Source organism: Brienomyrus brachyistius, chromosome 3, assembly GCF_023856365.1.
Source record: "Brienomyrus brachyistius isolate T26 chromosome 3, BBRACH_0.4, whole genome shotgun sequence".
NCBI lineage: Eukaryota > Metazoa > Chordata > Actinopteri > Osteoglossiformes > Mormyridae > Brienomyrus > Brienomyrus brachyistius.
In genome coordinates, this window is record NC_064535.1 from 18,761,316 (window position 1) to 18,782,297 (window position 20,982).

General features: G+C 39.3%; 1 protein-coding gene across 3 annotated transcripts; it reads left to right on the forward strand.

The window, feature by feature from the left end:
• Positions 1–1,845: 1,845 nt before the first annotated feature.
• On the forward strand, positions 1,846–18,602 carry slc18a2 (solute carrier family 18 member 2). Of its 3 annotated transcripts, none has more exons than XM_049007665.1 (17): positions 1,846–2,041; positions 2,355–2,502; positions 4,388–4,718; positions 5,753–5,811; positions 5,926–6,009; positions 6,616–6,708; positions 7,679–7,768; positions 7,872–7,915; positions 12,020–12,080; positions 12,604–12,699; positions 13,338–13,416; positions 13,871–13,922; positions 14,531–14,594; positions 14,742–14,861; positions 15,043–15,176; positions 15,774–15,898; positions 17,102–18,602. In XM_049007665.1, exons 2-16 carry the CDS (start codon positions 2,379–2,381, stop codon positions 15,879–15,881), a joined length of 1,539 nt encoding a protein of 512 aa, XP_048863622.1. In that variant the 5' UTR covers positions 1,846–2,041; positions 2,355–2,378; the 3' UTR covers positions 15,882–15,898; positions 17,102–18,602. The 3 variants fall into 3 exon arrangements, with proteins under 3 accessions (XP_048863622.1, XP_048863623.1, XP_048863621.1); XM_049007666.1 differs by having other exon boundaries at positions 17,106–18,602; XM_049007664.1 differs by having other exon boundaries at positions 15,774–18,602.
• The last annotated feature ends 2,380 nt before the right edge of the window (positions 18,603–20,982 follow it).

The following is a 20,982-nucleotide window of genomic DNA, read 5'->3' on the forward strand; positions in this document are numbered from 1 at the left end:
GAGGACAAGGCTGGAGATCACTGTGTCATGCTGATTGAGTTAGAATAGCAGGATGGATGCTTTCAAAGGAGGGTGATGCTTGAAATCATTGTTCTTCCTCTGTTAACCATGGTTACCTGCAAGGAAACACATGCAGTCATCATTGCTCTGTACAAAAAAGGACTTCACAGTCAAAGATATCGCTGCTAGTAAGATTGCACCTAAGTCAACCATTTATCAGATCATCAAGAACTTCAAGGAGACAGGTTCAATTGTTGTAAAGAAGGCTTCAGTGTGTCCAAGAAAGTCCAGCAAGTGCCAGGACCGTCTCCTAAAGCTGATTCAGCTGCAGGATCGAGGTACCACCTGTGCAGAGCTTGCTCAGGAATGCCAGCAGGCAGGTGTGCATAGAATTCACACTAAAACATAGCATATGGACAAAACTAGGAATGTGTGTATGCAAGAAAAAATCCAGATGCACAAAACTGTGCGTAAGCACAGATTTACGCACATTCCCTTTATAAGTCCCAATTAGTATGAAATTTTTACGTTTGTGAACAAGCCCGCAGCCACCCCCCTGACCCGCCTATAATTACGCATATTTGCATATGTAAATCTGTATAAATACCCACTTTGTTTTGTGTTTTTCTTAAACAACAATGGATAAACCACGTGGGAAAAATAAGTATTTCAGGGAGTACAAAGTGGAGGTCATGTTCACAGAAATCGAGAAAAGTGATATTATTTGGTGGTTTAAGTAGTGGCATCAGCAATAACACTGGAATAGCACTGCTTTTGAAAGCATGGTCAAAATACTGTATACTGCAGTATAAAATATGGAGTATAGGACATTAGGAAAATCACATACCTCATAGGCCTAGTCTAGGGGAACTAGAGATGTTTGGGTGTATGAGAGGAGTAAAGATTAGATGGGGGGGTGAGGGTCCGTCTGGGGAGTACTCATTGTCAGCATTTAGTTAATCATGCTTTGGGACTCAAAATAGTAAAAACAGTATTACAAAGATACAACAAACCACTAGATGGCACAATAAACAGTTTACAGCACACAGTGGCACAGATCAAGTTGTGTACATTAGGTATAGAGATTGCACGCTAAAACATTACCCTCTGCATAGCAGAGTGCTTGGCTGGTTTAAAAGTAAATGCATTGAAATGGGCCATTTTAAGTAAAAGTAAGATCTATACCAGAATATTAATCTGAAATAAATAAACAATGGATTGCCCTGAATAGAGCTGCTTTAACGTGTAAAATAAGTACATATATTATACACATCAAGCTGTATATTACAACACTGTTCTTTGTAGCAGCTACTGTTCCTATTTATTGGTGATATTTTGCATCCATCCATACTTCCAATTGCACTTCTCCCTCAAAAAGACCACTCTGGTTTGTTTATGATATTGAATGCTCCCTTAGACCATAAATTTGCTGTTTATAATGTACTGTATACCATTGGCGTTTGATATTAAGTGACTTTCACTGCTCTCCCTTGGGCTACAAATTCAATTAATGCTATGTTTTTAGAAGAAACATTCTATTTGAAATTTAAAAAGAATTTCAAAAGAATGCTAAAGTAATACTTAATTGTTATTAATATATTTCTCATTATTGCTCACATGATTAATATAAATGGGTGGCTGTAAGCTGGCTATTGTCATAGTGTAATAATGCAAGACATTAACAAACCTCAGGTCCTACCAAATTCCTGCATAACATGTATTAACGGGTTAGTACTGATTACATTTCCCTGTAGCCCAGATTACATTATCTATTAAGAACTGGCGTTGTGCCTTTAACAATAGGTCGTGGCGAATTGACGCATTTCACAAGAGCAAACGCCTAAAGGATTTGCACTGGTCATCTGCAGGAAGCAACGCTGGGATGCGGTTGCAGCTGGGTAGACGATGCTGCTGACGATACTTCTGAGTGATAAGGGTTCTGTGACGTCAAAGCTAAGTCAAGTAACTAACCTCCCTACATTCAACCCTCCTTTCTCCTCAACTGAAATAGTAAAAGGATTTTATCAAATGTGCATTTAAGGTGAGATTTCTTGCAACTTTTAACCTTTTATTTTTCTCTTCAACGTGCGTCGCCTCCTTTTACTAATTGCAACCGTTTTTGGGTAACCGCAGGTAAAACGTAAGTGTAAGAACCAAAACTCCACAACTGACCGCAGCTTTCACATCGTGGCATGCAGTTTTGCAAGACGATATTTTAGAACACTTTAATACTATCTCAAATCAGTCTTCAATCTATTCCTCCTCAGCAGTGTGCATGTCAAGTTCGTTGTTTTTTACCTAACGTGAGGCTTACTTAATATAGAAGTCGTTATTGTTTTTTCCTTTCATTTCAGGGCAAATTAATTTTAACCCTCAAAATGGGTGGATTAGGCGAATTCGGTTTCTTAAGATGGTTACGGGAAGAAAGACAATCGAGGAGGTTAATTCTGTTGATCGTCTTCATCGCTTTGCTACTGGATAATATGCTGCTTACGGTAGTCGGTAAGTACAGTTTAACACAGCTTTGCTTATACTGTAATCTTCGCACCTGTTACACTAACGCACTTTGCTTCAGTCTTACGTTCAAACGCAACACGTTTGTTTTACTGATTGACCCTATGCTTGTTACAAGTTTTTAAATATGCATGTATTTAATGTACATGGATTTTGTACGCATCCACAGAAGCGTACACATTTCTAACGACTTTTTACATGTTTGCATAAATACCATGAGCATGGTTGTCGCGGTAGCTGTCATATACAGCATGTTTTTTTTTTAGCCTAAATATGACACACATACACACATATTTATATGTGGTCTTGACCGCTATGAGAACGTAAGAAGATGTTTTGCAGATTTAGAGTCTTATCTAAAACTTTAAATTCAAAAAAGGACTATGTTATACACGTTAACTGGAAGTAAACATTCATGTATATGTAAAACATCCAGATTATATGGCTTAATTAAATCTATATATAGCCTTTATTTGTTAATTAACAACAATCACCATGTCTCTTAGTTACCAAACATTGCGTCTCTAAATACCATGTGAAAGGAATGATCAAACTGAGAGGTAAATGAAACTTTAAAATTCATCCAAAAAAACATTTAATTCTTACCCTTTTCGGAAGATATCCTCCCCTTAAACTCAAGTTACAAGGTAAATTAAAGATGAAAATCCCTACATTTGCATAAATAAATAGAAAACCAACGGCAACATACAGTGCTATTGTTTCTTTAAATATTTATCTATGCTTGGGATAGCTATCCACAATAAACACATTCTTTTAAACACAAAAAGTAGAAAACCATTATCAAACTATAAAAGGCTGCTACATTTTAAAGAGCTGATTAATACATTATCTGATGGTCTGAATCTCACTACAAGACATCACATTTGGTTACAAGTTTATCTTAATTAACTCTACCACTACGTAAACAGCTCTGTCCACCTATACCGGTTTTGATGTGACACAGATTTCCTCAAACCCTTACAGCCTCTGGGGCAGCCATCTGAATACAGATGTTGACAGAAAACATGATTTATACACTAACTTTTTCCCTGAAGGAAATTTTCAACGGTGAAAATGGCCATGGATCAAGTATTACCTGGCCACATAAAAAGTAATACTGCAAACAATAGTGTTCTTAGTATTTTCCAACACCTGGCATCACATCTATATACCAGGAAGTCAAATATTTGAAAAAGAATTCATTAGTGTTATAGTGTTGGATATCATGAATTGCCGTAACCTGAATAATCAAAGTACACTACTTAAAATAGCAGTATAGTGTAATTTAAAATTCATTGATACCCACCATTACAATCAATTAGAGAAAAAATAGGTATAATGTAATCTTCATTGTTTTCATTTGTATCCTGTATTAAAAGTTACATTGTACTGTCTTAAGAAAAAGTGCGTTTTATTTATTACGTTAATGTGTCTGGGCTACTGTGAGGAGATAAACGTAGCTAAGGTCCTAATTGTGGAAGGCTCACAACATTGTATCACCATCAAAGAGGGCTAATGCAAATCTCATATGTAAAAAACACTATCATTGTCGCACTGCACTTAAACACAATGAGAGAATGTAAGCAGACATAATCCTTTACCCAGATAAGGTTAGCGGTGTTGAGGTAGGTAGGTAACTGGTGAGTCTGCATCTGTTGTGCCGAATATAATTTTATGACTTTGCATTATTAAAGTCAGTTTTCAGGGTACAGTAGCAAGCAATACTAAGTATAATAATAATAACATGAAAAGGGAGTACTAATTAAAGTATGGCAAGCCAGTTGCTATATTTCTATTGACTACAACCTCCCATCTTTTCTCAGCAATATGAATTCTCACTGGTCACTATGCAGTTGTTTTTCTCTGTTGGCAGTTCCCATCATCCCTAGTTACCTGTACACGGCAGCTAAAGAGGGAATGGCTGTGAAGAACCACACACCTTCCCTGGACTACTCCCCAAGCAGCTTTCAGACCATCATGTCACTCTACGACAATTCCACCAGGGTAACTGGAGGCACAGTGCAGGGGCTGTCTGGTCAAGTGGTCGCCACTGCACCTGTCACCTTTGACAATGACACAGAAGAAAACTGCCATAGGGATGACAAGACGCTGCTCAATGAGAATGTCAAAGTGGGACTGCTGTTTGCCTCCAAAGCCACTGTGCAGCTGATCACCAACCCATTCATTGGGCCGCTGACCAATCGGTAGGTGCTCCACACATGGGGTATTTGTCATTACTCCATGTGCATAGTGTTAAACACAGCTAGACTGCCCTTAGAGGAACTAGGTCTGTGCTTCCTCTTAAGCGATGGGTGCTGATGTTATATACAAAAATATTTATCAAACTGTAAGCCGATACAAATAATTGAATTCGACAAGTAAGGCCAAGCAAGGAAATGTGGGTATTTTACTTTGCAAGAAAATGTAAAATGTTATACATGCAGAGGCTATAAAAGATTGTATGTAAAAGTGTAAAAGATAAAACTGCAGCATATTTTTAACTTCTGATAAAAAAAAATTCTAATGTAGCCAAAACAGACTTCCCCGAATTGCAAGATATACCAGACTTACGCAAACAGACTGCACCCATCTAACCTAAACCTAGATTAAATGTAATATCATAATACATCGCAGTTTTACTTTCTGCGGTCGAAATGTACTTAAAACTAAAATGAAAAATACATTAGGCCTAAAACACAGTTGACGTAGACATTATGCAGCTAGCAATACACATTTACCTATCTCCGTATTACCGTACAAACCGTAATACCACTCTTCTTTCATGTGTGAATGACTTCGGAAGGTAATAGGGGTATAGGTGGTCTTGTTCGTGTGTGTGTGTGCTCTTGCTGTGTGCCCCGTGACATTTTAAATGTTACTGACTGACACAGCTGGACGTGCAACCCAACAAAGGCGATGACGTTCACACTCCATGAAAATACATTGTTCATGCATGATAAAACAAAATACACAACAAATTAGCCTGCTACTGCATACACGTTGGAAGATGAATGGCTGGAACTCACTGAAACCGGCGAATGGTGCTCATATGTTGCATATTATTATTAAACATTAGGCTTTGTGTCATTGGTCCACATAAACAAAATGTGCTTTGGGAAAATACTCTATCTGTGTTATGAACAAATAAGAGTTTGAGTCCTGCAAACACGTATAGTACATTCAAGATGTATAATCATTTTTATATGGGTGTAACATTGTTAGTTTTGTGTCCATGCAGAATAGGATACCAGATTCCCTTGTTTGCTGGGTTTTGCATCATGTTCATTTCCACCATTAGTAAGTACAGTGTCAATATTCATTCAATATTCAATCATTACTTCACAATGAATTGCTTATTATTTGTATTTGACTGGGTTATTTCCATGCTCTTTATCAACCATCGCTGTGAAGTGTTTGCTTTCTCGAAAAGCTACACTCTGCTGTTTTTCGCTCGATCTCTGCAAGGTGTCGGATCATCCTGCTCCTCTGTTGCTGGTAAGACCGTTATCGCAATTTTAAAGCAGTACATTATTTTAAAAATAAGAATGTGGCCATTTTAACCCCGTGATTCCTAGGATTGGGAATAAGTAACGTAGAAAACACATCATGCTTGAATGGGACTTTTTACGTCATGTTAGAAAACCGTGAGCTGTTTATGTCATGGTTTACATAAAGTCAGGACCAGAATAATAGTGACCTTGAGAAGGTATGAGGTGTTACTTGACAATGGGTTCCTGTCACATTAACGTTCAAATTATATATGAAAATGAATAAAACACATTCTTGCAAATGTAAACTGTGACAGGCAGAGCTTCATGACTGATGATAAGATGAAGTCGCAGTTATTAGTTATTAGTTTTCTTACATGGTAAATGGGAAAACATCCCAGACTGCTGTTTTATTCTTGCAAATGGAACAATTACTCAGTATTTATTACAAGAGAAGTTCTAACCTAAACCTTATTTCATGAAGCCTGCAAGGAATTATAAATTGCAGTCCAAAGGTGTCAGTGGTGAAACTTGAAATAATGTTTTCGGGTTTAACCCTATTCTAGGCAAGAGTAATAATACGAAACTAAAATGGATAGTTTCTTTTTTACAGGGATGGGGATGCTGGCCAGTGTGTACACTGATGATGAGGAGAGAGGAAACGCCATTGGAATAGCTCTGGGTGGACTTGCAATGGGCGTGCTGGGTCTGTACACTTATAGAAAGATAACCTAGAAGTCCTAAATTCTGATAACACAATTTCAGTACTGCTTTCTCAAGATCGTTTGCATGTGATATTCAACATCTTTAGTCCGTTTTCAGTCATTTTCAAAATGGCACTGAAGCATTTGCACTCAAGTATCCAACACAGTACAACTAAATTGTTTTACTGCTCTACTACTGTACTTATGCAGGGGTTTCTCCAACCCTTTTTGTAACTGATTTGAGGCATAGCTTAAAGTAAGCTTCGCCAACCTGGACAAAATACACTGCCCGGCCAAAAAAAACGTCGCCGTTTGAATTTTTTGTTGGACCGCTTTTAGCTTTCATTACGGCTTAGATTTGTCATGCCATTGTTTCCACAAGCTTATGCAACATCTCACTCATTATTTTCATCCAGATTTACATTCATTTCTCACCGAGATCCTGTACTGACAAGTGAGTCAACCACTCTATAAAGCCTCCTTCAGCACATCCCAAAGACCTTCAATGAGGTCAAGGTCACAACTCTGTGGTGACCAAGTCATGCGTGAAAATGATTCCTCGTGCTCCCTGAACCACTCTTTGACAATTCGAACTCAATGAATCTTGGCATCCTTGTCCTAGAATATGCCCATTGATGATGGATGGAGGTGTAACCAGGCCATTCAGTAGATTCAGGTACTCAGCTGACTTTACTTTATTGCCGGAAAAAGGTTGCTGAGCTCTAATAATGATCCAGTCATTGGCTCTTAAATATTTGCTCATATAAATTCAAATGGGGACTTTTTTTTGCCCGGGCAGTGTAGCTGTAAGCTAATGTTTATTTATCAGAAACTTTGCCTTTGTGGCTTGATTGGGTTAATCATCATGTTCTGAAGAACCAGGGGGTTGAGACTGCCAGGAAGGGAAATACAGGTTCTGGAAGATCAGTATTTTTGCTTCCTATTTAATATACAGTGCTGGTATTTCCTCAGTTGGACCTCCTTTTGGAAGTGTAATGTATGAATTTGTTGGGAAGACGGCTCCCTTCCTCATCTTGGCAGTGCTCGCTGTCCTGGATGGAGGTGAGTTTACTCATCTTATCTTTGTTTTGAGGCAATGAACACCTCATTGAGGCATCTTAACTACAATGACTTCACCCTTTTCTTCACCCTATTGACTCCACAGCCCTTCAACTTTTTGTGTTTCAGCCCTCGAAAGTGCAACCAGAGGTGAGTGGCACTAACACTGACAGTTTACAATTTTGTTCAAATGTGGAATCCTGCATAAACACGAAAGCTGGACCTGACCATTATACAGCCAGTTTAACAGTCCTCTTATACATATGCCAGGCCTGATAAAGAACTACTGCAAGATGAAATCATTGTCATTGCAAAATGTATTTGTTGTTGTTGTTTTGGCTTCGTTAAATTGAATTAGTTGAGCATTTTGCCCTGCATCAGTACCACATCTCATATCAACGTCAACCTAGCATTTCTTTTTATTTTTTGTGTCACAGACATTTCAAATTTGATGTATTTGCTGAATATGAAATGTGCTTTAGACCTCTTTACCCTCTAAGCATAGCAAAAATTTTGGCAACCTGTCATTTTCAAATAACTTTCAGCTTCAGCGCACAGAGGACTGAGTTCATTTTTATCTGTGACTGGATGGTATTATCACATCTTAATGTGAAGTTCTTCTAGCCAGCAAAATGAAACCACACCAGCTTAGCAACAAATACTAGATATAATGTTTTACTCATTGTTGGTCATTGATGCAGTTTATTAAAAAACCACCAGTCATGCATTGTTTATAATACCCCGATAATCTGGTCTTAATTATTGCAATAAGCGAGCAAAATACGAGTGGCCTGTAGTCATGATAGGATTTTCAATAGAATAATATTTATTTTACAGCATCCCAACTTCCATTAAGAGAGGGATATTATGTGGTAGCACCTTTTAGCAAAATAATTAATCCACTGTTATGGAATGAAAAGGTGCCATTTTGTACCAGAAATAGCATTGTAATTGTAACTAAACTCTGAATGTTAATATACCCTCAAAAACACAATATTGTGAACCTAGTAGTAATGGTTGGTGATATGACGATAATTTATCATGGCTGGTTGCAATTGTATGCACAATTAGCATTTTAGAGTTATCACAAGAATCATGACGCAGCTCTGCATTTACACTTACGTTAATTTAACAGTCATCCAAAGTGATGTACAGGTGAGGCAAATTACGCATTAAAAATATATCTTTTGTCGAGGAGTCGACTAGGCATTAGTGTGGCTAAGCTGTGTCAGGATCACTGACCACTTTTTGTTATGCCTGTGAATTCCCAGTTTGGCTAGCTGATGTTGCTGGTCATCCCATTCTGTGTTCCCCTTGTTTCCTGTAGTTAACACTGTAATGTGTTTCCCTGCTTCCTGGACTGAGCGTTGCTTAATGGGCTGAGCAGGCAGCTCTGTCATCTAGGCTTCCCGTTTCATTAGCAAACAAAGCAATAAACAGCCTCAACCATGTTTGTAATTTTGAACATTAGTGTTTTTTTTTTTTATTTATTTTCTTGATTTATGTACTTGGGTCGTGTTTCCTTGTTGTTCATTGTTTTTAGCAATGCTTAGTTACCCTTGTTTTTCTAGTGTCTCTTGCTGTTCTTTATCTGTGTTTGCCGATCCCTGGCGCTTGCCCTCACCTTTGCTTGTGTTCTGAGTAATTGTTACTGCTCAATTCTTTGTTAAGCGTATTTAAGTGCCTGCCCTTGCTGTGTTCCCCAGTTGGTCATTTTGTGTGTTGTAGCTGTTGTTGCCCTCTTTTTGCTGCTGGTCTACAATAGATGTTCCTGTGTTGCCCCTGCCTTAGTTTCATCATTTGCCTGCTTTGTTTTGACTTTTTGTGGTCCTTTTGCTTTGTGTGTTTTTTGAGTTTAATAAAGCCCTATTTTTTGTTGGGTGCACAACATGGATCGTCTCATCATTCCCCATGCCCCGGCATATCAGAATGATTGACTGGGGAACAGCCCATTAAGCTTTCTGGTGGCCTGTGGAGCAGGGGAAAACATTAGTGTACTAACTATGGGAAACAAGGGGAATACAGTACGGGATGAGCAGCAACACCAGCCGGCTAAATACAGACATTAAAAAAAGGGGGCGGGGCAGGGCAGGGACTGATCCCGACAGGCTGAGCTTCCAACAAATGCACTGTTAGAAGTGCACTAATTAATACTATTATTGTTATAACAGCCGAAGAAGCCAACAAGTCTAGCATTGTACTAGTAAACCCAAAATACTGCAGTATACCATATTACTCTAACACTACCCATTCCTATCTAAAGTGCATTTTGAAATGAAACAATCCTAAACCTAGCTCGCTAAATACTTTATGTGTGAAGCAATGTCTGTAAAAGATAATCTGATTCATAATTCCTGTAGACTGTTTTTCCTTCAATACTTATTTAAGCTAATTCAAAAGAACTTTCTACTGCTACCTGTACTAACTAGCTTAGTACGCTGCAGTGATTTTGTATATTAGTATTTAAGGTGCATGATTTAGTTACTTTAGCAGAATGAAGTGGTGTACCTAATAATGTATGTTAGCCCTTCTTGGAGAGAATGTGCTGCAGTGCCCTATAAGGTACCCTTATAATGGAAAAGGGTGCAGTTATGAAGTGCCCTTGTAATGGAGAGAAAACCGTCTCTGATGGGTGCACTTGCTGTGAAGGAAATGAGATACGGTGCCGCACTATGAGATGCAGTTTCCCATACATGCAATAAAAGTAGATGAATGATGTAGGTGTTCCTCTTTATACGAATATGTGATATCTAGGTTCTCTCTGTAGTTTACGAAACATTAGTTGAGCAATTTTAATCAAGGACTACTTCACCAAACATAGTGTACCATTCTACATATGTCATGGGGGGGGTGGGGGGAATATGTCATGCAACAGGGGCCTTTTTTATTTTTTATAAATATATAATATAATAAGTTAGGAGTGACAGAAACTGCTTTTCCTCTTAGTTTGACTGAAATGATGCTGGAAATGCCTATTTTGACATGAAAAGCTCAATCTGTTACATTGCATATTTTTTTATTATTAATATGTTAATAACTTGAAAACACCTTCTCAAGTAATACAATTAAAGTATTACATTTAATATAAAGATATATAGTATATGTAACAACTTTCCATAGATTTCTGTATGTTATTTCTTAAAATCTTAAGGTCAGAAAAACCTGGACAATATTTTAAAATGTCCTTATAATGGCATAAGACTATGGTGCATTATACTGCAGCGGGAGATTTTGAGCCTTGGCATCAGATGCTGGGCTGGATATTGACCAGATGCCTTTCTGAGACTGCTATCTTATCCTTCACATTGAATCATCTTAGCTGGGACCTGACCCCAATGCAGATGAAAAGGGTGACGGGACACACGCGCGTACAGTTGAGATTTTAAAAGGGCATGTCTTGGTATATATCTTTGTTTCCAAAGATCTAAAAAATGAAGGCTGCCCTACGTGGTCATAATTTGTATTTGGATAATACATTCATTGCACAGTGGGCAAGTAGCGTCAGGAATCTCTCCCATCCATAACAATATACTGTAAAGACCAGATATGTGGCAAACTGACTTGTTGGAAAGGTGGCATCTCATAATGGTGCCGAGTTGAAAGTCACTAACCTCTTCTGTACAACTATCCATTCTGTTACCAGTGTTTGTGGCTGGAAATTACATGACAACTGTGTGTGGCATAATTACTTCTTTAATTCGTTGCTTTAAATGGGTTTGGACATAAGTACAGTTTTGATAATCATGACTTACAACCTCGGATTAAATGAAAACATTGCCTTTGCTGGCTATAACGCACTTGTAGTTACTTGTCAGTAACTTGTCAATCAAGGGTTTTGGCATGAAGGAAAATGCACTCACTCGATCCCACACATCTGAATAACAGTAAGAACTCCTGGTCTCTGAGGATTTGCCAGATACCGCTGCAGATTGCTGACACATAAGCTACATTTCTTTAATTCCACAATTAAAGGCCTAAATGCACTTTATATGCAAATTTCCAAAAGGAAATTATATGTTTATATTTAATTTATGTCAGGTTTAACCTTGAAGGCTAATGGGCAGTAAAACACTGCCTGTAAATGGAGGGTACACTGAGATAACTGAGGAAGCTGTAGTCTATAAAAGTACTAGACTTCATGAACATAATTATTAGCTGTAGCAGTCTAAGTAATCATCAGACAATTTAAGATGATAGGACACAGAAGTACAACGTTGATCTCCCTTGTCTGATCAGAACAATTCTTTTTGACAGAGCCAGAAGGGAACCTCGCTGCTGACCCTCATGCAGGATCCTTATATTCTCATTGCTGCAGGTAAGGAAACACGCGGAAACATCCATTTGAACAGTGAATCCTGGAAGGTTTATTATTGTATAGAATGGTTGGCACTCACAGCAGCACATGGCAATGACACTTGAGTGATACACAGATGGAGACTTCAGATACACATTTCCTTCTGTGCTAAGTATCCATCTGTATTATTGTTGCAGAAAAATGCAATAAATGGACAGAAGAGGAGTAATAGTCTGTCCATCACTTTGTAAAGGATGTGCGATATTATGGAAAAGGAGGGTAATTAGTGGTGACTTAAAAGGCCTTGGCATGTTTAAAGCATCCCTCTCTATAAAAACAGGCCATGTGTGATACATTAAAGCAGCGAGGCACGTCAACATGTCACGGAACATGCCCACCACTTCTATTAATGCCTCTGAGCCAGGCTGAGCTAATATGCAGTTTTCTGTCTGATCAGGAGCCAGTAGAAACAAAAGCCTGAATGTTACCAAAAGGAATGAGAATGAGCCTCTGATCATCCTTTTGTATCGGATTCATTTTCCAGGGTCCATTTGCTTTGCAAACATGGCGATCGCCATGCTGGAACCCGCACTGCCAATCTGGATGATGGAGACTATGTGTTCCCCAAAATGGCAGCTAGGTAAATCTTATTTATTTATTACAGGCTTTCCACAGAATGTGAACAGCTTCAAAACATGGCATGTGACGTTCAAAAGTTGACCCCTCATTTCCTCATGCCTACTGTCATTATGAAAACAGAAGAACAATTGCACTTTCAATGCCTAAGGTGACACAAAACATATTTTCTCTTTGAATATAGCTCGATGAATAGCTTCCTTAAATTCAACACCAATATGTTTATTTTCACTGGACACTTCCCAAGAATACTGCAGCTCTGCCAGAAAGCCAAAGCATGGCAAACATCCCGCAGGCAGTGGAGACTGCGCTGTGGCTTAAGCGGTCGGCTGTCATTCATCCTGTTCCCACACAAAAGAGAGAATGCTTGCGCCGGGGGCACCCTTTTGTTTTGTTAGCAGCGTCCCAGCCGGGTCACAAGAGATAATGGTGTAGGGACCGGGGTGGAGAGCGAGAAGCTAATTAGGAGTAAGCCAAGAAATCGGGGGCAGGCCGGATATGAAGGTGTCATTCACGGCCGAAAGGAGAGCAGCTCGTCTGAGGAGGCTTCATTAGTGCTCCTCGCAGGCACAGGGCGGCTCTCAGATGGAGACCGATAACACACATGCTTATCTCCCTGACGTCTTCCTCTTATTTCGTCAGGCGTTGCATTTGTGCCTGCCAGTGTCTCCTACCTTATTGGAACCAACATATTTGGTGTTCTTGCACACAAAATGGGAAGGTAAGGGGGAAATTGCTCTCTTTTTTAACTCTCAGGCGATCTGCTTGTGATAATATTAATGTTAAATGATATTTCAGACATTTCAGTGTCATTTTCAACTGTTGACCTGCTGTGAGAATAATATAGTTGTTGCTGACTTATGTATAATGAAAATAGGCAAGTACAGATAATTTACAGTAGTACTTGAGAAAATTCTTTTGCCAAAAATATAGACCAGTTACTTTTATTTACGTTTATTTTTTACAGCAGTAGCTGACCTTAGTAACTGCATGATAAATTTCTTGTTCCAAATATATCCTATAAACAAAAGTTAATTTAATCGGCAAAAGCTCATTTTCTTTTTCCAGTTAAATTAAGGCATTCATTATTCTCTGACCCTGTAACCCTGGTGAGCGAACTCCAGACTACAGTACTGTCTTTGTCAGACTCTTATCACTGCTTTGCTTTCTTCCAGATGGCTGTGTGCTCTCATAGGGATGCTTCTCGTGGGGATTAGCATTCTCTGTGTGAGTGCAAATAATACGCAAATGAACATAGATGGGCTTCCCCTATCTCCTGCATACATGATGGGGGTTCACACCATCACAAACTGCAGTGGAGACTTAGGTGCCTCTGGCCGAGGGGCAGTGAAAGGGCTGCCCATCTCCCCAGTCAGACCTCCATTCTCCTCAAGAGCAGTGAGGAAGATATATTCCTTTAGCATCATATCTCAGATTATAGAGAGCAGCTAAGTTGCAGACCTTACAGCAGGGGTCTCCAACTCCGGTCCTGGAGAGCTACTATCCAGTAGGTTTTCTATCATACTTGGCTTCTGATGAGCCACACCTGCTCTCAGGCAAATATCAGGAACAGGTGTGACTCATCAGAAGCCGGGTAGGAAAGAAAACCTACTGGACGGTAGCTCTCCAGGCCCGGAGTTGGAGACCCCTGCCTTACAGGATTTTAACTGAAGCTAGACATGATATTTCATAGTCAACAAAAATCGTTTTCAGGTTTGATGCTTTTTTTGTATGCTGTGAAGCCTGATGTTTGCACTTTAGAAGCAGACCTTTACAATAACATTTTGCATCCCACGCACGAGTGTTTTCAAAGTTCTTTTCCTTTATTTTTCTAGGTACCATTTGCTAAAAGCATTTACGGACTGATAATACCCAATTTTGGTGTTGGTTTTGCCATCGGTGAGTAAAGTCAATTCCCACCCCATACAGAAAGGTGCTTTCAGTTAGTGCAAAAAATCACATGACAAACATGTATGTCTGTTTTACCAGGTTTACTAGTGAGTATTCAGCTGTGAAACGTTGCTGTTTGTATTTGGTCTCCAACAGGCATGGTGGACTCCTCTATGATGCCGATAATGGGTTACCTCGTCGACCTTCGTCACGTGTCTGTGTATGGAAGCGTGTACGCCATCGCGGATGTCGCTTTCTGCATGGGCTTTGCTCTAGGTCAGCAGAAACACCGCATAACCTTGAGTAACACTTCAGTATGTTTTAGGTTTTAGGCACTAAGCTGTCGGCTGTGAGAAACAGCCAGGGCTGGAGCCCACTGTGAGGGTCAGGGGAGTTGGGTGACCTAATCATTGGAGGCCCCATAATAGATAACACATTCTGTCACTGTCTTGCACAGGTCCATCGACTGGGGGTGCCATCGCCCGAAGTATTGGGTTCCCCTGGCTAATGACCATCATTGGCATCGTGGATATCCTGTTTGCCCCTCTCTGCTTTTTCCTCAGGAACCCACCTGCTAAGGAAGAGAAAATGGTGAGAAAATGCCTTTAAGCAGCTTCAGTTTCACAGCCATCGGTTTGATGTAGCCCTGGCGTCTCTGGGTCGTCAGATTTTTTTAAAATAGTAAAATAAACATAAAAAGATATTATTTTAATTTAGCTTGTTGAGTTCTGCTGTGTGCAGAGCAGCCTGATATTGCACGTATGAGCCTTCTCAGCTCCACTCCAGAGGTTACCTCAGCATATACTGTACGTTATTATCCCATTACAAATAGCAACTGAAAGCCCTTAAAGGACCCAGTGTCTACTGCTGCACCCAGATAGATTCATGAGGCAGTTCTCCTGCATACTGTACAGTGTGTAACTGTCTCCTTTTCTGCAATATAAAGCTACAGGAAATGAAATATATTTAAACTGTGTAATGAAACATGGGCGTCCTTGATAGCTCCGGATCCCCTGCCTCACTGAGTAGAACAAACAGTTTCAGAAAATGGATGGATGGATGGATGGAAACATGCTTTAAATTCTTCTGTTAACAGTATAATTTTACAGCACATGAAATGTCAGGTGCTGTTCCATCTGCTTCTTGGATGAAGTCTGACAAATGACATTATGCCTGTATCCTTTCAAGGCAATTCTAATGAACCATGACTGTCCAATGAAGACGCGAATGTACACAACGCAGGACCCACAGCACTATCAGATGGGAGAGGAGATGGAGACGGAAAGTGATGAGTAGCCACGGAAAGCACACATGTATGTGACCTTTTACAGAAAAAAGAGCCATTTGTGTGTGACCATTCCCCCCCAGCTCCTCTTACTGTTCCATGTTACTGTAGTATTCCACCTAATCAGACCAAAGCTGTTTGTCCTTGTCCATTGTGACATGCATACATAATTACAGATGTCAAGATAGTGGAAACCTGAATTCCCTCTCAGGGTGAAGTGCTGTGTGATGCCGCATGTGTCTCTGGCCACAGAAACTCTAAAGGTTGCGCTTTGGTTAACTGGTAATGAAATCCGTGATATTTCCAAAATAACTGTTTAAGTAAGAACAAAGCATACTTGCCTGTGTGTTTAGCATTGATGTTGCTTTCGAAATGATGATATTTGAATCTGGCACTTTAAAGACATTCAGTGAAGGCTCTGTGCAGTTACTATGCTTTTTGGTAAAATTAGATTTGGTAATGCCAGTAGGTTTTCCGCTTTGTTGGCATAGAACACTGATTTTTTTCCACTGCATAAAGCAGGTGTTGTCAAAATCAAATGTTATCCTGTGCAGTTAAATGGTGCCCAATTTTAACGTAAAATGTTCTTGTCTTTATTACATGTTTAAAGAGACATATGGCTATTTGCTCACCTTGAAATGGGCCTTAAACATTTAACTTGTTTGCGCAATCAGGGGAAAATTTTAAAAAAAGGATTTATCTTCTTGGTGTGCAATCATTAAAATCTATTTTGTTGGGAGAAATATTTTGTTAAATCACATCATATTTACTGCTGCTGCGAGGTTGGGGTTCATCTTCAAAATGAAATTTGTAAAGAAAGAAATTCTTGTGTTTCTTTACAAATTTGCTGTTGAATTTCCATCTGCGTCTGCCCCCACATTAGTAGGTACTGGTCTTCTGCCTCCCCCCACAAATACACCTGGTGGGAAGTAAACATTTATCCAACAACAAGCAGCATTTTAGCATGCATGTGTAATAACACAGAGCACACACTCAAGCAAGTTTGCTTCATTGCTGGAAATAAATTACACTGGTCAACAAAAACTGTGTCACAAAAGAGCTAAGGGGCATTTTTATGTACTTGTTTATACGGATTTCAGAAAAGCACTCAATGTTTCTACCACCCGTAGTTTTTGAGTGACGTTCTTTAGGCTGTATCAAAAGTATATAATTCCTTAAGAATGTTAATGTTTGCTGTAGTGTATAGACTAGCACGTTTGGATCTGTTCAGACAGGATCCTGCTCTCTGTCAGAACCCCAGCTTCCCTCCAGTTCAGAGAACCTTAAGAGGGATATTCCTGAGGCCACGTACAGCAGAAGATCATACAATTCCACCATGGACATGTACGTATTTGACAGCGTTTGACATCCTTGTCAAAAGGGATAAAAAAAATTCGTTGACCGGTGTTATTTGACTGGACCAATTTTACAAACAAGAAAACTGTGACCCAGAATTTTTGACCATTTAAACAGACAGATTACTTTCCAGTCTTTTACATTTATATGTAGGTCACGTGTGCTTTTGCACGCGGAGTAAAAGGTTGCATTTCTTCATTATCTTATTTGCTGACCCTGATTCAAAGGTATCGTGAAGTGCAATACTGCGTCATATTGCATTGATTAAAATGTCAATACTCACTTCTGAGGTACATAAACGCGTCTGACCAGCAGACACCTGCTCCCTTGATATTGATCTAGAAGCAGAGCATCATACACATTTCTCCCATGAGTCAATAGTCCTGGCAAAAGCATTTTCCCTACTAATAATTAAAGACTGAGATATCGTAACACATTTGTGCTCGTGGCTCTTGGTTCCGAAATGAGTAGTTTCCTAATGCTTAATTAACCAGGCTATTTAAGTCTGTATAGTACAAAAGGCAGGGCAGATCCCACCCCCCACCCAGGTCAGGTGTGTTTACATGCAGCACACCTGGCTTGTGTGATAGACACATAAGCTTTTACATCGCCATTTAACACATTTTTCTCTCAGATATCGAGAGTCCTTTCCCTGTTCAATTTTAGCATAGCAGAAGTGAAAATATTGATTCCACTCTTGGGCAAGAGCCCTGAGAAATAACAGGAACAGTGAAGTATCCAAAGGACATTTAAAAGCAACCACCCATGATTGCACTTTAGCATTTACTGTAACTGGTGTTAATGACAGGTCCACAGTTATTGCTATGTACCCATCATAATGACAAAATGGATGTGTATCACTATCGGGTGACCATTTGTCATACATCAAAAAAAAAGAGAAAAAAAGCAGATCAATACTAAAACCCTACTTTAATAGAGTCCCTAATGACCTCTACTGAAACCTATTTGAAAGTTTATGAAAGCTCAGTCAAAATGGCTGCCGTAATCCTGTAATTTGTACGCGTGGTTAGAATCTTGTTTTCGTTACACAATCATTGTCTTCTGGAGATTAGCATATATTTTAGAGTTTGTTGTTTGGTAAAAGAAATTTAGCACACATATAAAAATTAAATGGATGTGTAAATGTGTGTGTGCCTTCTAATCTGTAAGTCCTTGGTTTGTATTTGTACTACATGAAATATTAAGTGACCTGTACAAAAAGACATGTGAAATTGTACTTTAAACCAGGAAACTGGTTAATTCAAAAGGTGTAACGGTGTGCTTGTATTCTGTATATTAATATTTAATACAGGGGAATGCAGCAATGTTGTACAACTATATGTCATTTGTGTGAAATGTTTAGAAAAGTAATTGGATTAAAGAATGTAGAATCCAGTTTAAAATGTATGATTAGTAGTCCATTATTTTAAAGTCAAAATTAATGGTAAAGCACCTGTATCAATTTCCTGAAGCAGGAGGAGCAGGATTTCACTCAGTAAAAATTAAAACAGGAAAAAAGCACTAGTATTAACATTTAGGAAAATCCCCAGGCCGAATTACAGTTGACCATTTTGCTGCAGTTGACTGCCACAAAAGGCTGTCAGTGAGCGTCTTCTAATTCGGAGGCCACTCACAGGCATGGTCAGAAAATAAAAACATCCTTATAAATCACATGTGTTCTCATAAACACCTCAGGTAGGGGTGGGAGGGGGCTATTAGGATGATTCCAACTCAGGGGCGCTAAAAATGTGGAAAATTATTGAATTAGTCTGAACTGGGGGGCCTAATATGATATGCTGTCATAGGACCCAAAATCTCTAGCAACGCCCCCAACCTCAGGAGAGATTTTAAGATTGAATTCCAACAATAAACTGTCAGATACATTTTCTCTGTTAACATGAGTGCAAGTCTCCTTTTAGAAATCCATACAGCAGCTTTTCAATACACATAAGCTAAGTTCTTTATTTGTGGAGTTCTGGGAGTTGAAGGCAGATGCATCAACCTATGGCATCAGCCACCTTACTGTGATGTCAGTCTCCAGGGTGCATTCTAATTACTTTTATGCATTAATTTTGTATTATGCATAATTACATCTTTCCCCTAACAGGACCCTGAACTGTGCATAACACTGGCTGCCGCTGAATGCAACTTTTTCCGCATGCACTAGGATAAAATTTGCTTCTCTTGCTAAATTTGACTGTTTGCAGAGCTGAATGAAAGGGAAACATGCAATCAAAACAACACACACACACACACACACACACACACACACACACACACACAACAGGGTTCAGATGTTGAGCATGTATATATAAGCTATGGCATTTTCCATTACTTGGACCTCAAAGCCGTACCTCCGGTGGTGGGTAAAACAGAAACACTTGTAGACTTGCGGTGATATTTATTTAGGCTATGTACAGTAGCACTGGAGTATAGCATCCATGTTACTATTGTTACAGCTTGCTTGCCAAAATGCTCTGTACTCCACATAGCAATGTCAGATAATGTTAATAAGCCATTAGAGCATGAAAGGAATGAGTAATGTCTGGGTTCACGGGCTGGGAGTTACAGTAGGGAAACCAGCTCTCATGATTTTGACTCCAACCATGTTGGGAGCAGACCTGTCTTGATAAAATTATGCTGGCAGGGGTTGAGATTGCAGATCAAATTAGTTCTGGTGCCACCTTTAATCTTCATTTCCTACAAAAATATTGCACAAAAATCTGAATATACAACAATTGCAGAATGTAGCAGCAATGTACCTAGGGGACGGCAGGTCTGCTCCACAAATCTCTTCCTCCATTCCATCATCCTCAGACATCCAGTCCTTCTGTGTTAGTACCCAGACACAAAGGAATGCTGATCACTTTCAACTTGGTGACAGTCAACCAGTATCCACAGGCAGATCATCTCAGGATACTCTGGCTTTCTGAGTGACGGGATCACCATCGCTCACCCATTCCCCACCCAATCAACCAGGTTTTTGTAGAATTTAAGAGCTTCATTTGACTAAGATTTGCTTACGCTGCAAACTGCTGCATATAGCTGAGATGAGCTGAGATTTTGGGGCTGAGTGGAACGTGCTTCTGCCCTCCCAACACAGACAACCAAACACCAATCCTTATAAAACCATCCGTCTCCCGGTCAAATCAATAACCCACTGAATAAGAAAAAAGGGCCTGAGCCAAAAGCCTTCTGTCACATACAAAATAGCATCTCTGGAAAGAGACTGAACGGCATGTACCTGACCCAAAGATACCACTGAAAAACAAACATACTTAAGAGCTCACTAGTAGAGAAGGCAGGAAATTTCTTCTGACTTGAGATATTTTGCTCTTATCAGTTAATATTAATCTACCATTTTGATTACATATTCTACCCCTCCATAGTGGTTTGACTAAGCAAGAGCGTATACACATACAAATGAACATAAAAAATAATAAAGACGGTAAAATACATTTTCACCCTAGAATATAAATAATTCACACAAATAAAAACATCTGGCCTCACTGGTGTTGCCCCCCCCCCTTTAGCATTTAACACAGAAATTGATTTAAAAAAAAAAAAAAAAAACTGAACAAAGATGAGAAGAGAACAGCAGATCAAACAAAAGCATTAAGTTTAAAGTGCTTACAGACAGCAAACATTATTGAAGACAGATTAAAAGTGCAGATTGTAAAAGAATGATAGTTCACCTGGCACCAGCTAATTGCTTGATCTTTCCCTATAGGTTAGGTATACAGTGTTTTCAGGCAA

Excerpts from the sequence above, each read along its gene's own strand:
- slc18a2 (XM_049007664.1), top strand. The coding sequence starts at position 2,379 with ATGGGTGGATTAGGCGAATTCGGTTTCTTAAGATGGTTACGGGAAGAA. Across the intron at positions 12,081-12,603 it reads TTATATTCTCATTGCTGCAG|GGTCCATTTGCTTTGCAAAC; the intron begins GTAAGGAAACAC and ends TTCATTTTCCAG. Across the intron at positions 12,700-13,337 it reads TTCCCCAAAATGGCAGCTAG|GCGTTGCATTTGTGCCTGCC; the intron begins GTAAATCTTATT and ends TTATTTCGTCAG.